We start from the raw sequence: 18087 nt of genomic DNA on the forward strand, positions 1-18087 counted from the left end.
GGGGAGGGCTTCCATCTTCATTACCTTTGCTCCTGGGAATTCCTTAGGGCTGCAGAGAGAGGGACAGACTGACAAAAATGAAGTGGTTTTTCACTCTCATCGAGAGTCTCTTCAAGCTGCAGGGAAGGGGATATGATATCAATGATAGAGAAGGGAAAACAATGAGAAATTATTTACTAAGAAACCTTGATCTATTGGTTGGGTGGGAGCCCTGTCATAGAAGATGCTTCATTATTGAAATTGACCTCAGTTGGGGAGGAGGTGCAGAGAGGAGGAGATGGGAAGATTTCTATAGAGTGTGAGTAGGTAATTAATTGCAGAGTCTTGGAATGGTCACAGACTGTAGGCGGGAAGGTGGGTGAGAAATAATTCCCAAGGTGACAGGAAGCAAAAAAAGGGGGTGCTCTGTCTATCTAGATGTTTATCCTTGGAAGCCAAATGATAAATCCGGCCTGACATTGCTATTGAGCTAACTGTTTGAAATTGTACAGGGACCATAAAAAACAGCGATAGTAGAAACTAACAAAATCCTCTTTAAAGGAAATTAAACAAGTCTTAAGAAGAAAAAAAATAAGGTGATAGATGAGTTATTAGAGGGAATAGATCTGGGCACATTATCTTGATTTCCTGTCCAAAACCCTCCCAGTCTCTTGGCCATTTTATTCTTTTCCAACTTACAAATTACTTTAACATTTCTAAGGGACACAGAAGTGTCTTAAATTGATAAGTGGAGTGTCAAGCATCACTTCCAGTAACAGGAAAAGAATCTACCATTCTTAATTTTTAACATTTAATTGATTCCAGTGGAGGGATAGTCAAATGTATATTATTTCTTAATTTGACACTTTCCATTTAAAGGGTCTTATTTTATGTGTCAGAGTAGCAGGTGTGAAATTAGTTATTGAGAAGGGTGACTATTCCACATTCTTTTTGACCTTATGGCTGGGGGGAATTTAATTGTAACCTCATAAAAAGACAGGAATTTTGACCACTGGGGAAGATGATTACATGGTCATTGACAATGTGAACTAGAAAGACTACATTAGCCTTTTAATTATAATGAATCAGAAAGAAATGTTCAAGGTTGGAAGGGAGGCTCTTGGTCTGGGATAATGACAGGTACTTAAGGCAAATGGTTATCAACACCGTCAGAATGAAGGAATCAGAGTTTCTCTGGGCCAGAAGAGGATTCAGCTAGGAGGGAAAATTGTTAGAGAAACAAAAGGAGCTATCTTTCTTTATACCCTCCCATCTGAAATATCACTTGTCTATTTACTATCTCCTATGCCATTTCTTCCTCACCCCTTCCCAACCCTTGGGTAGGGATAGTGTCTCTTTTTTTTCCTCCTCTTCTGATTTCTTTCTCTTTTTTGTATTGTTTAATATTTTATTTTCCCCCAATTATATGTAAGAACAATTTTTAACATTTGTTTTTAAAACTTTGAGTTCCAAATTCTCTCCCTTCCTCTTGTCCCACCCCCTCATTGACAAGGCAAGCAATTTGATATAGTTATACATGTGTACTCATGTAAAACATATTTCTATATTATTTATGTTGTGAAAGAAAAGATAGACCAAAAAAACTCCAAGAAAAATAAAATGAAAAAAGTATGCTTCGGGGGCAGCTAGGTGGCACAGTAGATAGAGCACGGGCCCTGGATTCAGGAGTACCTGAGTTTAAATCTGGCCTCAGACACTTGACACTTACTAGCTGTGTGACCCTGGGCAAGTCACTTAACCCCAATTGCCTCACTAAAAAAAAAAAGTATGCTTCACTCTGTATTCAGACACCATCAGTTCTTTGGGGATGGATAGCGTTTTTCATAAATCCTTCAGAGTTGTCCTGGATCATTGTATGCTGAGAATTGCCAAGTCATTCACTGCTGATTATCTTACAACTCTTTTGATTTCTTTTTCTTTTCTTTCTTTTTTTTTTGGTGGGGCAATGAGGGTTAAGTGACTTGCCCAGGGTCACACAGCTAGTAAGTGTCAAGTGTCTGAGGCCAGATTTGAACTCAGGTCCTCCTGAATCCAGGGCCGGTGCTCTATCCACTGTGCCACCTAGCTGCCCCCCCACCCCGTTCTGATTTCTTAAATCTATTATTGTGCTCCTTTTCTTTAAGTGCCATAGGAAGAAAAGGGGTAGATGAGAGCAGTACATGATAAATCCATCTATGAACCTGTACTGGCCAACCTAAATTATTTATTTACTGTCAATTAAGAAAATGAAGAAATGAAAAGACATTTATTAAGGGTTTTGCCAAGCACTGTGCTGAGTGATAGGGATACAAATATGAAAACCAAGATGATCATTTCCCTCAAAAACCTTACATTACATTCTGATGGAGGAGACCAGGCACCCAGGGGAAGGAGTTTATTTTGGATGTGTCAGCTGTTGCAATCAGAGCCCATTTTCTGCCTTTTTAAAGCTATCTGGCCATTTCTTCTTGGAATTTCCAGCACCCGATGCGCAAGGAAGGGATACAACAGGCTCTGGATTTCCAGAAGGTCTTCTCTATAAAAACTCTAAAGAGGAAGCTAGTGAGAATAAAACACATTCATCTCCAACCACCTGTCAAATCTGCTCTCACCCAAGAAAGGAGAGAAATCTGTTTCTTTCTGGGAAGTTCCCTAGAAGGTAAGTGGGTGTCTCCCAGCAATAAAACAAACTACTGGGCTGTTTGGTGCTCACTGCTGCTCCCCTTCTAAATGGAACAGAACCCTAGGACAGTCAGCTGAGTGAGACAATGAAGACAGGAAGTGGGGTGACAGGGCAATGTGTGACTTCTTTTGTACCTGCAACACCCACCTCTCTCCAAACACCTAGTATAAAACTAGCATAACACAAAGGACCCTCAGTGATTATCTGGAGAATGAATGAATGAATGAATGGACACAGGGTAATGAATTGGCAGAACACAAAAACAGAAACATTACAGATGAAGGGAATTTGCCAACAAGTATAGGCCTCAATTGATCTCTTTAAAAACAACATTTGGAAGCACTGAAAATGCATTCCCACCCACACACATGTTTTCTTCTCAAAGAGGCAACTAGTTGGCATAGTGGATAGGGCTAGAGAACTGGGCTTCTTACACCTGATTGTCCCTGACACATTTTGTAGACCAGTGACGTTGGCTTCCTTGTTTTTCCTCACAAAAAACACTACACCTCCCAACTCTGTGTATTTTCACTGTTCTTCTCCATGCCAGTAATATTTTCCTACTTCATCTCTGGTTTCCCTAGCTTCCTTCAAGTCCGAGCTAAAATCTGATCTTCCATAAGAAGCCTTTCTCAATCTCCATTCATGTTAGGGCTTTCCTCTCTGGATGATCCAATTAATCCTGGATATATCTTATTTTACATAGTTGTTTGCATGTTGTCTTCCCCATTAGACCACAAACTCTTTGAGAGCAGACCTGTTTTTTATTCCCTTTCTATGTATCCTTGGTGCCTGGCATATTACTGGCACTTAGTATATGCTTCCTGACTCACTGATATGGGCTGAACTAAAGACAATTATTTTTAAAAAAGGACAATTATTAATTTATATTTTTACAACTTCCCATATCATAGCGAAAACACGCATCCAGATTTTCCCATGTAAATGTGTTTAGCTGTCTTTGTGGTGAGGAGAAGGTGTAAGCAAGCTAGAAACTAGTATGAGAGGGGAAGAATTGGGCATTTATTTTCCCCATTGCTTCTTTTCCATGGCTATCTTGAAAAAAAAAAAACAAAATTCACCCTAGGGAAAGATCTGAGGGACTGACTAGAAAGGAAGTACATAACTGGGAAATAGTGACCATGTGAAGGTGGAGGCTAGAGAGAGGGAATTGCCTAACTTTTCCCCCTCAGCCCAGATTAGTACCAGGATATCACTGCTATGCTCTATTTATTCTTCACTTGCTTTTGAGCCTGGTCACACCCAAAGGGCCTTCTTTTCGAGGTTTGGGGTTTTTTTTGGGTGGGGCAATGAGGGTTAAGGGACTTGCCCAGGGTCATACAGCTAGTAAGTGTCAAGTGTCTGAGGCTGGATTTGAACTCAGGTCCTCCTGAATTCAAGGTCAGTGCTTTTATCCACTGCACCACCTAGTTGCCCCCTTGTTTTGGAGTTTTATCACAGGAAGGAGGATAAAAGAAAAGGAAAAAACCCAAGTTATTTGGGTGCAACAGACATCTTGTTTGTACCTGTCCTTTTACCTTCAAAACCCCCATGTTTTTTGCCTATACATGCATACATGTATATGTGCTTATATAACACATGTGTGCAATGCAAACATATGTACATACATATGTATCCATGTATGCCTATGCATCCATACTTCGTGCATACATACATACCTACATACCTACATACCTATAGGCAGGCTGACAGGCAGTTAGGTGGCATAGAGTGCTGGGTTTGGAGTCAGAGAAGACTGAGGTAAGGGAATAACTCAGATGTTACACAAGCAGAGAAGTTTCAGGTTCTGTAACTGAAGGAACTGAAGATGTTTCAGTACCACTGTCTATAGCCATATAAACCTGTCTTCTATATGCAAGTAGTTAAAAACTAGCATTGTCCAACAGGGAGGTCTTATCTGGTTGGATCCTGTTTCACGTCTCACTCTGGTATCTTTTCTGTGCTACCATAGCTGGCTCTGGTATCTCTCCTGAACAGCCAGGAGGCCTCTTACGTGCATCTGTCTCCTGTCCATCCACATCCCAAATAAATGAGAAAAAAAATCTTCCCTTTTTCTTCATCACATGCTGGAAGCAATTTGAGATAGCTTTTCCTTTAGATGTGTTCTTCCTTGTATTGCCATTTGGATCACAGGATCTTAGAGTAGAAAGAGACCTCAGAGACCAGCTAGTTCAACCTATATGTGAACAGGAATCCCCTCTACATCATGTGGTCTTCTAGCTTTTTTTGTTGATCCCCCATGAGGAGGGATCCCACAGTAATGCATTTCACTTTTGGACAGTTTTAAATATAAGGAAAATTTTCACTCAAGTTTACACTTGCCTTTTTTGTAACTTCTACCCATTACTCCTAGTTCATCTGTCTGGATCAAGTAAAACAATAATTTTTTCTGTGTCCCTTCAAAGATGCAGAGGAAGTTAGCACGTCATTTTAAGCTAACTTTTTCCTTCAACTAATAATCATATGGCATGAATTTAAGGTCCTTCATCATTTTTGTTACCCTCCTCTAGCCACTCTCCAGTATGTCAAAAGTTTCTCTAAAATGTGCTTCAAAGAATTACCCACAATTCTTCCTTCATGTAATGCTCTGAGCAGGGCAGGGTACCATGGGACTTTTACCTCCTTAATCCTAAATACTAGGCTTTTAACATAGCCTCACACTGCATTCATTTTCTTGACTGCTGTATCATACTATTAATTCATATTGAATTTTAGCTCATCCTCAGTCATAGATTTTACTCAGATGAACTGTGGTCTAGTCATCTCTCCCATTTAGGACTTCTGAAGCTTATTATTTGAACTGAAGTATAAGATTTTATATTTATCTGTAACCAGTTAAGATCATTTTGAGTCCTCAATCTGTTATTTGTTAGTTATCCTTTCCAGTTTTTCTATCACTTTCAAATTATATAAGTTTGCCATTTGTGCCACAAATAACTCTTTGGGTCCAACTCTTCAACCAATTCCGAATCCACCTAACTATAGAGTTGTCTAGCCCTCATTTCTCCATCTTTTACAGAAAAATTATATGAAAGACTATAATTTTGTTTTGCTAAGACCTTAGTAATCTATATAGATAGCATTTCTTTGATTTACTAGTCTAGTAATCCAATCAAAAAAGGAAATAAAGCTAATCTGGCATGACATGCTTTTGATGAAGTCCTGCTGGCTTTTGTTATTGCCACTTCCTTTTCTCTATGTTCACTAACCATTCTTTAGTACTATGTCCTAGAGATGAAAGGTGAAACAACTTCTCTACTATCACACAACTAGTAAGTGTCAAAGGTGGTATTTGAACCCAGCTTTTCCTGATTCCATGTCCAGAACTTTATTTAGTACCTCACCCTCCCTTCTTTTATAATAAGTCCTTGAGGTTTGACAAGAGTTCAAATAAAACTCAATGTCATATAATTTGAAGACTCCATTCTCTTGACCTTTATTGAAAATTTGGGTAATGACCTTTCCCCAATTCATTATTACTTCTCTCAATCACTAAAATCTTTCAAATATCACGGATAGTAGCTCCATAACTACACCTGTCTATTCTATTTTTGCAGAGAAATGAGGGTTAAGTGACTTGCCCAGGGTCACACAGCTAGCAAGTGTCAAGTGTCTAAGGCCGGATTTAAACTCAGATCCTCCTGAATCTAGGGGCAGTGCATTATCTACTGCACCACCAAGATGCCCCCCATTTTATTTTATTTATTTTTGCAGGGCAATGAGGGTTAAGTGACTTGCCCAGGGTCACACAGCTAGCAAGCGTCAAGTTTCTGAGACCGGATTTGAACTCAGGTACTCCTGAATCCAGGGCCAGTGCTTTATCCACTGCATCACCTAGCTTTCCCCGACTTGTTTGTTCTTTGAGTGTCCTAGGATACAACTCATCAGGACAAGATGACTTGAACTTACCAAAGAGAGTTAGGTATTCATTTATTGTCTTCCTACTTTTGTTGGGTTTCAACTCACTATGGATCATCTGAATTCCTTGGTAATGTAAACAGAAGGAAAATAAGCGTTGAGCCACTCTGCAGGTACTTAAGATGCAGTGGGGGAACGTGGTGTACTAAATTAGAAAGGTACACCCTATCCCTATTGCTAGAACTCTAGGAACTGAAGGATCAGAAACATTCAAAGGTAGACATAACACCAAAATGTGGCCAAAGGCTTCTGCCGCTTGGACTCTATTTAGTCATGTGATACTGACATTGTCAGCCATAAAGCAATATACAAAGAGGAATATCTGCTTTCTAATGGAGGAACAAAGGCTCTAATGTAGCCCTAATTGTGAAATTTTAACTACCCAGCAGTAGATTGGGAAAACTATTTTTCAGTGGGATAGTTTACCCGTGTACCTGGGATTATACTGCATTGGTGGCTATCTACTCGTGCAGTTAAGGGTACAATTAGAAAAACAGAATCTCAGCAGTTGTTTTTTTTTTTTTTAGTGAGGCAATTGGGGTTAAGTGACTTGCCCAGGGTCACACAGCTAGTAAGTGTCAAGTGTCTGAGGCCGGATTTGAACTCAGGTACTCCTGACTCCAGGGCCGATGCTTTACCACTGTGCCATCTAGCTGCTCAGCAGTTGTTGGAATCTTAAAGGTCTCCCGTTCAAGTCCCATCCCAAGTATGAATCCTCTGTACAACCTTCCTAGTTGGTGATTGTCTAACCTGTGATTGAACACCTTCAGGGACGGGGAACTCATTATTTTATAGAGCAGCCCATTTTGCTTTTAGACGGCTCTGGTTATTAGGAAGTTTTTCCTTATGTTGAGCAGGAATCTTTCTATAGCTTGTCATCAAGTCAATAAACATTTATGAAACACCTATTATGCACATTGCTAAGTGCTGGGGGTATAAATGTAAGGGGTTAAACGTAGATCCCTGAACATGGAGGGACCCTGCCTCTACCACGTGGTTGGGAGTAGCCTCCTTTGACTGACTACATACCAGGAACTGACTGCTTAAAAACAGGCCAGACTGGGATAGTTTCTCTTTTCTTTGTCCTCTTTCCTGATAAATCAATAGAGTGAGATTACAATTCACCCACAGCCTGGGGGCCATGTACAGAATCCTAAAGGGGGAAACTTTCCTTCTCTCTTTCTCCCTGACTGAGAAATGGGCCTGAGGGCGTTTGTCTCCGTTCTGTTCCACCTTCTCAATTTCAAGTGCAGGCAGTGATCCCCACCCAATGTGGGATTGGAGCCAGGATCACTTGGTGGGATGTTGTAGCCTGCCGGCCTGGAGAGCCTGGTCCCAAGTGAGACTGTGCTGTATTGCAGAGCTTAAACTGTGGGTCTCGACCTCATGTGGGGTCCTGTAACTGCTTGTGTGTGTGTGTGGGTCACTAAAATTGGGCAACAGTAAAAGGTTATGTATACCTATCTTATATACCTATATACCTGGGGTCCTGTAAACATTTCTCAGGTGAAAAGGGGTCGCGAGTGTAAAAAATTTAAGAAGCTCTGTGCTAAGCTGTTTGTATGTTGGTTATTATACTTTTTAATTAAATATTCCTTTGTATAAGCTAATTCACCTCTTAGTGGTTAAATAGTACTGGGGTGCAGGGGACCCATCCTACACTTGAGAGAAAACTATCTGTGGGGTCTGGAGCCATTTGCAGAGTCTAGACACTCCTTAGTCCTCAATCGTACCAAAGAACTCCGAGAGAGGGCTTAAATGTAACATACCTGGGCAGCTAGATGGCGCAGTGGTTAAAGCACCGGCCCTGGATTCAGGAGTACCTGAGTTCAAATCCGGCTTCAGACACTTGACACTTACTAGCTGTGTGACCCTGGGCAAGTCACTTAACCCCCATTGCCTGCAAAAAAAAAAAGAAAAGAAAAAGAAAAAAAAATGTAACATACCTGGGCTTCCAGGCAGTTGTGGGGCGGGGGGGGGGGGGCGGTAGGGTAACAAGTGTTATACAAAGAAAGGTAAAAGACTATTCCTTCTTTCAGGAGCTCACTGTCTAATGGGAGAGACAAACATGAAGACAACAATGCACAAACAATGCACAAACAGGATAAAATGGAAATAATTAACAAAGGCATTATTTGAATCAAGGAAGGGGATTCCCATAGAAGGCAGAATTTTAGCTGCAACTTCAGGAAGTCAGGAGGCAGAGATGATTATATATTCCAGATCTGCTTCTCGGGACCAAGCAGAATAACAATAAACAACAATAAACATTAAATTTTAGCTATGGGAATAGCTTTATGCTGGGCACTGTAGGAAAGTTTAGATAATATAGGGCCTTTGCCTTCTAGTGCTTGATGGTGAGTTTGTGTGGGGTTAAGACTTAATCAGATGGCTATAATATGCAATTTATTACATAATAAATACATTGGAAAATTGCAAAGCAAAGTACTACAAAGATCAAAGGAGCAAGGTCATTATGAACTGGGAAAATTATTATTATTTGTTCTGGTTAGAATTTTTGTTGTTTAGTTGTGACCCCATTTGGGGTTTTCTTGGCAAAGAAATGGTTTGCCTTTTCCTTTTCCAGCTCATTTTACAATTGAGGAACTGAGGCAAACAGGGTTAAAGGACTTGCCCAGGGTCACACAGCTAGTAAGTGTCTGAAGCCAGATTGAAACTCAGGATGATGTGTCTTCCTGACTCTAGACCTGGCATTCTATCCACTGTTCTACATAGCTGCCTTTGTTTACAATAAGTATACTTTAAAAAGTCTAATATGGGGGGCAGCTAGGTGGTGCAGTGGATAAAGCTCTGGATTCAGGAGGACCTGAGTTCAGATCTGGCCCTAGACACTTGACACTTACTAGATGTGTGACCCTGGGCAAGTCACTTAACCCTCATTGCTCTGCAAAAATAAAAATAAATTAAAAATCTAATATGTCTATTCTTTTCTTCCTCTGCATTCTATGATCCAGCCAGACTGGCTTTTCCTCTATTCCTCACACTAAGAAACAACTCATTTCCCACCTCCAGGCTTTTACACCATCCATTCCTGATGCCTGGAATGCAGTTCTTCCTCACGTCTGACTCGTAGAGTCTCTCTCTTCCTTCCAGACACAGCTTAGGCACCACTTTTATATGAAGAGTTCCCTGATTCTTAGCTGTTAGTATCCTCATTTTCTATCTTATATTTAAATACCTGCATTCATTATGTGTTTACACACACAAACATATTAACACCTGTGTACACACACAATGCCCATGCATATATTTATGTCTGTATACAATACAGAGATATTATTATTATTATTATTTTTTAGTGAGGCAATTGGGGTTAAGTGACTTGCCCAGGGTCACACAGCTAGTAAGTGTTAAGTGTCTGAGGCCGGATTTGAACTCAGGTACTCCTGACTCCAAGGCCAGTGCTCTATCCACTGCACCATCTAGCTGCCCCAATACAGAGATATTATTAAGTGTACACAGATACAAACATGCATACATATATATATGCCATCATATATATACACACATACAAATATGTATGTCTGTAAAAACACTTTGCATATCACTATATATAGTAATTAACTTTTTTTCTTTCCCATTAGCATGCAGACTCCTTGAGGATTGCTCATTTATTATATTTATATCCGGCACTGTGCCTGACATATGTTGTTGTTCAATTGTCTGACTCTTTGTGACCCCGTTTGGGGTTTTCTTGGCAAAGATACTGGAGTGGTTTGCCTTTTCCTTCTCCAGCTCATTTTACAGATGAGGAAACTGAGGCAAACAGGGTTAAGTGACTTGTCTAGGTCACACAGCTAGTAAGTATAGGTGGTTATATTTGAATTCAGAAAGATGTTGACTTCCCCATATGTTACTAAATGCTGGTGGCTTCGTAGATTAATTCAAATAGGTGAATCTTTACTTTTCCTGGTTAAACTTCAGTTTCTTCAATCACAGAACCTGAAACTTCTCTGCTTGTACAACAGCTGAGTTCTTAGAATCCTCACCTCCTTCTACTCTGATGAAGGAGTGTATCTGTTAAACTTTCTACCCTTTCTTTTACATTTTCTGCCCTGGGGCCAAGTTCCCATTGCCCCTTGCTGAGAACTACTCTCATGTTTTGCATGATTTTTTTCCTTGCCAGAGAGTGTCCCTTCCTGACAGTTTTTTTTTTTAAACAGGAGAGTTTATAATTATTTATTTTTTGCGGGGCAATGGGGGTCAAGTGACTTGCCCAGGGTCACACAGCTATTAAGTGTCAAGTATCTGAGGCCAGATTTGAACTAAGGTCCTCCTGAATCCAGGGCCAGTGCTCTATCCACTGTACTGCCTAGCTGCCCCCTTCCTGACATTTTGATAGCACTTCCTTCTTTAGGAACAGAAGGAATATGGTCCACACTGGGGGTGCTGTCTGGTGTCCAGGGTACTAAAAAGACCCCACCAGAGTATGCATTAAGCTCTTTTGCTATTTGGCTTTTCTCAGTTTCTTTGGCCCATTTTGTCTTGTCCTGGTGTGTCTCACTCGGCTTCTTTCCATGATCATAGTTTTTCTGTGTTATTCTTCCCAGACTTAACCCCAGTTCTTGCTTCTCTTTCTAGTGTGGCGATTCCCTTCTTGTCTCCTTGACAATTAACAAAACCAAGAGATAACCTGCCCCCGTACAAAACCTAGCAGGCACTGGACTTGTTCTGTTTATTATTCCGTACAGTCATTCAAATGAATAATTCACGCTTGAACTTCTCTTTGATCAAAGAGACTTACTTTTTTGATAACTACACATTTGTGATAAAATCATCAATGTCTAATTAAAAACCTTGGCAGATTCTGCCCCTGTCCCTTTTCCTATGGAAAGATTTCTTTTCCCAATATTTAATGTCATTGAATTACTTCTGTGCCTATTATTCTGTGCTGTAATTTGATATTTTTTTATAAAGTTTGTTTTCCCAGATGACATGTTCTCTAGTCATTGAGTTTTCCCCCCCGGTTCTACTTTCACGGAATTCAATTTCATTATACATGGACAACTATATGTTTTAGAATTTGTCATTTCTTTTCATAAGTTTGTTGAAGGCAGTAAGAGCTAACATTGATGTAGTCAGGAATTTCTCTTTTATATGGTCGACAAGCTCTTGTCAGCCCTTGCTGCTGTTTCTGCCCAACCTGAGGCCTAAAAGAGCTACTAGCAAGACCTGGAGAATAGCAAAGTAGCAAGGATGGGGTACTTGAGTCCCAAGTCCTGGCTCCCTGATCACAAATGACTTCATTTTGGGGGCCTGGAGGTCCCTCAGAATAAGGATGATCATAAGTGTACCACTATCTCACAGGCTTATGTAGAGAGATTGATTCGAAAACTGCATAGGATCCTAGATTTGGAATCAGGAGGGACCCCAGGGGAGGAAAATAAGGTTCCTAGTGATTAAGTGACTTGCCTATGGTCACAGAGTTAGGAAGTATCAGGAATAGGATTTGAATCTAGATCTTCCTGGTGGCAGCTAGGTGGCACAGTGGATAAAGCACCAGCACTGGAGTCAAGAGGACCTGGGTTCAAATCTCACCTCAGACACTTATTAGTTGTGTGATCCTGGGCAAGTCACTTAACTCCATTGCCTTAAACATCCTGGACCATCTCCAGTCTTGATGTATATTTTGCCACTGGACCCAGATGGCTCTGAAGGAGAGAGTGAGGTTGGTGACTTTGCACAGGCCTGCCTGACTTAAATCCAATTCAGTGCAAGTCATGACATCACCCTGATTTCGTGGTCCTCTTCAGGAACGAAGGACAAACAACAACAGACCTTCTGGACTCTAAGTGTAGCAAAGTTCAACTTAAATGTGAACTACTATTATTTGTTTTGTTTTGGTTTTTTTTTTTTTAGTTTTTTTTGGTGAGGCAATTGGGGTTAAGTGACTTGCCTAGGGTCACACAGCTAGTAAGTGTTATGTGTCTGAGGCCGGATTTGAAATCAGGTCTTTCTGACTCCAAGGCCAGTGCTCTTTCCACTGAGCCACCTAGCTGCCCTGAACTACTATTATTTGTAAGAAAAGCCTTCTCTCTCTCTCTCTCCTTTCTACTCTTTCTCCCTCCCTCCTCCTCCCTCTTTCTCTTTCCTTCTCTCTCTTTTTCCTCTTTCCTCCCTCTACTTTCCTCCTTTCCTTCCTCTCCATTCCCTCTCTCTGTCCTTCCTTCTCTGTCTTTTTCCCTCCTTCCCTCTCTCCTTCCTTCCATCCCTCTCCTTTCCTTCCTCTCTCCTTCCCCCTTTTCCTCTGTTTCTCTCTTCCTCCTTCCTCCCCTCCCTCCTTTTCTTTCTCTTTCTCTCTCCCTCCCTCTTTCCTTTCCTTCTTCCCTCTCCCACTCTCCCTTCCTCCCTCTTTCAACTCTCCTTTCTTTCCTCCTTCTTTCCATGGGAAGAGTTAACCACAGTCTTTCCCCAGTGCCCTGGACTCTTCTGGATTAAAATAATAACGCATACAGTTTTCTTGACTTTATTATTTATTTATTTTTTTTTGTGTGGGGGGGAATGAGGGTTAAGTGACTTGCCCAAGGTCACACAGCTAGTAGGTATCAAGTGTCTGAGGCTGGATTTGAACTCAGATCCCCCCAAATCCAGGGCTGGTGCTTTATCCACTGCACCACCTAGCTGCCCCCTCTTGACTTATTTTTGCCTCCATCCTACTCAGTCCTACACTCTTGTTTTCCCTTCTCAGTGTGACCTCATGGAATTATTCATTCACATAGATATCAAGTGGAAATTTTGCTACAAGAAAAATGAAATGACAATAATGAATTTAAACTCCCAAGCTGGTTCACAGTCTTTCCTGTTAATATCTGCATTTTCAGTTCCCTCCATCTTCTTCTGCCTTTGCCACTTTGCTTTCACAGGAATAGAGAGCCTGACACCCAAGACCTTTGTAGGCAAGAACTCTCCAATGTGTCAGTATGAAAGGCTTTTGGAGGAAGAAATTGTCTTGGCACCATATACATCTTCTTGTTGGCTTCTCCTAGAGCAGTAGCTATTTGAAAGTCCTTGGTGGCCTCCAAGAAAGCTCTTGGCTCCATACCCCATTTTGCTGGTGTCAGAATTCTACCTCCCCTCCTCCCTACCTGACCATATTTAAGCTTCTTTCTTACCATCCTTTCCTGGTGTCAGGCAGACTTCTGGAGCCACATTAGTGGATTGAATACTAGCAGCTCCAATCCCAGAGTGAGGCTGGGATGTTGTGAGAAGGAGAGAGGAACTCGGCGATCAACCTCTCCAGGACATGACATTGCTATGAGCCTGTTTAAATGAGATGAAATTTGATAGAGGTAAATCACATTCTAGGCAGCTTGTTGCCTCAGTGGATAGACCATTGGAAAAGGAAAGCCTGAGTTAAAATCTGGCCTCAGAAACTTACAAGCTGCGTGACCCTGCATATGTCACTTCACCTCTGCTCGTCTTATTTCACTGGAGAAGAAAATGGCAAACTACTCCAGTATCTTTGCCAAGAAAATCCAGTGGACAACATTGGCGTGCTATGGTCCACAGGATCATGAAGAGTTAGACAACACTGAATGACTGAATATCAACAACAACGAACAACATTCTCTCCTTGGGAGGTCAGACTTGACTTTATAAGTACAAAAAGGGTAACACAACAATCTGGGTGGGAAAAGATCCTTAGTGGATTTCAAGTGTAATATAGAATAACAATTCAGTATGGGAGCCCAGAAAGCTAATATTAAGAGAGAGACATAGCATCTAAGACTAGGGAGGTGATGATCCCTTCAGCCTCTGTTATGGTCTGATTGTATCTGAAACTTGTATTTGGTTTTGGAAACCACATTTAGGAAGGATACTTAAAAGCTGGGCAGTGTTCAGAGGACAATGATCAGGATGGTAATAGACCTCATTTGAAGGAACTGATAGGAAGGAAACAAGCATTTGTTATACTATGGGCCGGGCACTGTGTTAAGTTCTTTACAAATATTATCTCATTTGATCCTCACAACAAGCCTGGGAAGTGGGTTTTACTATTAGTCCCATTTTACAGTTGAAAAAACTGAAACAAGCAGAGGTTAATTGTCTAGCCCAAGGTCACATAGCTAGTAAGTAACTGAGACTGCAGTAGAACTTAGGCCTTTCAGACTCCAACCCTGGTGCTCTGTCCACTATACCATTTAAATGCCTCCTACTGGAGATGATTAACGTGGATAAGATAAAACTCGAGGGAACATGAAAGCTATCTTAGGGTATCTGAAGTTCTGTCAGTGGAAAAGGACTAAGACTCTATTTGGCATCAGCTAGCCAAAGGGACAATAAGTTGCTGGGAGCGGGGTTTAGGATTGATTTAAGGAAATATTTCATAACAATTAGTGTTGTCTAAAAGGATAATAGGCTACCTTGGGGTTATTCTCCTGAGCAAAAGCTTTGAGAACTGAGTTAGGGGCGGGGCAGGGGAAGCCTAAACAGTGTCAGAAAGGGTGAGATGCAAAGCCCTTTGAAATTTTAGGAAAGGTAATTGAATCTCTTTTATAAAGGACCAACGACTATTCATTTCTCATTTAGACAATGCATCTTTACTGGGACCCACTTTTAAAATAAGGACTGTAGCTGAGTTTTAAATGGAAGAGGCTTTTGAAGAACAAAGTTCTGTCATTATAGTTGTGTGTTTGGTTAGAAAGGAGCCCAAGTGGTGGAGCTTCTAGAGTGAAGTTAGGATTTTTGAAGCCCTGATCTGCTGCTGGAGTTGGTGGGACCGGAAGTGCTCTGTGCTGCAGGCTTCCCTGCAGAAGATGCCTCTCCTCTCACTCTGGAAACAGGTGGCTCCTGCCTCTCTTCTCAATACTCAATGTGAATCACCGGCAACAGACTACCTTGTACATGTCCATTCTGGAGAGATTTCTCCTAGCTATGGAGCCGGTCTACGTGGCATTAAACCTTAGGGATGAATTGCACAGGGCACTATCTTATCCTGATGATGTTGTGGTAATCCTCACTCTGGCCCAGGTTGGGAGAATTGTAGAAAATTCAGAGGCTGTTACTGAGGTTCTCGATAGTCCTGAATTACTGAAGGAAATAATTTATTGCATTGGTGCAGAAAAATTGTCTGTAGCAAAAGTGGCCATCAAGTCACTGTCAAGAATATCCTTAACTCAAGCTGGATTGGAGTCATTATTTGAAAGCAGACTGCTAGATGATTTGAAAAATGTAATGAAAATAAGTGACATTGTATGGTACAGGGTCTGTGAGCTAATTATGGAGATTGAGTCTGTGTCACCAGAATCCTTAAAATACTGTACCAACAGCAGATTAGTAACCCAGCTCATTAGAGAGCTGACTGGTGATGATGTGCTAGTCAGAACCACTTGTATGGAAATGGTGATATCATTGGCATACACTCATCATGACGACAGTACGTTTCCCAAGAAGGAATAATTGATCAAATTTCTAATATCATCATTGGGGCAGATTCAGATCCTTTCTCCAGTTTCTATTTGCCAGGATTTGTCAAATTTTTTGGCAACCTGGCAATAGCGGATAGCCCTCAACACATCTGTGAACAATACCCAGTCTTTGTAGAAAAAGTCTTTGAAATGGCAGGTCAGAAACCCATCATGATAGGAGTAGCAGTGGACACCCTAGGGATCCTGGGCTCAAATTTGGAAGGAAAACAGGTTTTGCAACAAAACAAAACAAAACAAAACAAGGGGCAGCTAGATGGCATGGTGGTAAAGCACCAGCCCTGGATTCAGGAGTACCTGAGTTCAAATCCGGCCTCAGGCACTTGACACTTACTAGCCATGTGACCCTGGGCAAGTCACTTAACCCTCATTGTCCTGCAAAAAGAAAATAAAACAAAACAAATGGGAAGTCAGTTTGAACACCTGCTAAAGAAAATAGGACATCAGGCAAAGAATGCTTCAACAGAAATACAAATTTAGGTGTTTGGATGCAATTTCATCTCTTCTTCATTTACCATTTGATCAACAGACTGATGATCTCCTAAGAATGACAGAATTCTGGTTCTTGTCTTTAACTTGGGAACCACTGGAACATTTTAGGGGGATCAGCACCCAACCTTTTCCTAAATTGCATTGTGCTGCATTAAAAGCATTCATAGCCATTGCAAATCAATCCTGGGCTCAGAAACTTATGCTTAACAGTGCAGGGGTTCTGGAATACATTGCAGATTGGTCTGTGGAACATAACAAAACTTCAAAAGATGCCAACTATGAACTAGTAAAAGCCCTCACAAACTAGAAAACAACTGCAGAAATCTTTGGAAACCAATACTATTTAAGACAAAGAGCTTACTTGAATGAAGACCCATACTTTGTGGAGTCTGTTTTAACTACAGCTGTGGAAGGAGCAGAATGAATTCCATGACATTTAAGGGACTAATCTTCATGACCAAAACATCTTCCAAAGACTTTTTATTTGTTTATTTGTTTTTTGTTTGTTTTTTAGTGGTTTGTATTTAACATAACAGACAGAAAATACTTCTAGAGATAATTGCACTTTAAAAAATGATCATGGTTGGGGGCAGCTAGGTGGTGCAGTGGATAGAGCACCGGCCCTGGAGTCAGGAGTACCTGAGTTCAAATCCGGCCTCAGACACTTAACACTTACTAGCTGTGTGACCCTGGGCAAGTCACTTAACCCCTATTGTCTCACTAAAAAAAAAAAAAATTATCATGGTGTGTATAAGGTAGATTAACAACTGTGCGAAGTTAGAAAAGGCAAGAGTTTTGTGTGAGATCACCCTTCCCATGTGCTATGAGAAGATAGGGCTAGTTGCATGGTGCAACTAACATGGAATTAGTTATAGTTCTTGGAGAATCATGGCAGGACACTTTAAGCTGATGAGGAATATTATGCTACATGCCTTTTAAAGTATGTGTAGGGATGTGGTAGGAGCATTGCTAAAATTAATAATCATAGTACTTTAAGAGGCATCATGGCTCAATGGATAAGGGGCTGGCCTTAGAGTAAGGATAAATTGGGTTCAAATCCTGCCTCTGACAAATACTGACCATGTGATTTTGATCAAGTCTTTTAACTTCAATGATCTAGGCAACTCTCTAAGCCTATAAATTGCAGAACTTCCATTGGTTGTTGAGGTTAGCCAAGCAGGATATTTCTATACTGATGAAAGCAAAGGTCCAGGCAATAATGATCATACTTGCAACATCAACAGTATTACCTTATATTTGATTTAAAAATTCATTTTATTTTATTTTTATTCAATTATATTTTCTTCAATTTGATTTTAATTATTTTAATTTTATCGTTCTTCCTCCCTCACCTATTTAGATGGCAAGAAATATGAAACCCATTACATATATGAAGACATGAAAACAGATTTACTTTATATTGACATAACACTTCAGTTTTTGTAACTCTTTAGTTTACATTATCTCTTTTGGTCCTAGGGTGAATATGATTATCTCTATTTTGCAAATAGGGAAATTGCGGATTGTAGACACTAAAGGACCTGTTCA

General features: G+C 40.7%; 1 protein-coding gene across 1 annotated transcript; it reads left to right on the plus strand.

Annotated features, from left to right (window-relative positions):
* The first annotated feature begins 2466 nt into the window (after positions 1-2466).
* On the plus strand, positions 2467-16963 carry LOC122747197 (26S proteasome non-ATPase regulatory subunit 5-like). Its single transcript, XM_043993372.1, is given in 7 exon segments — positions 2467-2638; positions 7850-7940; positions 15333-15413; positions 15415-15989; positions 15992-16275; positions 16453-16518; positions 16520-16963. Coding segments are annotated over 7 exon segments (1713 nt in total).
* The last annotated feature ends 1124 nt before the right edge of the window (positions 16964-18087 follow it).

This window comes from Dromiciops gliroides, chromosome 3, assembly GCF_019393635.1.
Source record: "Dromiciops gliroides isolate mDroGli1 chromosome 3, mDroGli1.pri, whole genome shotgun sequence".
Lineage (NCBI taxonomy): Eukaryota > Metazoa > Chordata > Mammalia > Microbiotheria > Microbiotheriidae > Dromiciops > Dromiciops gliroides.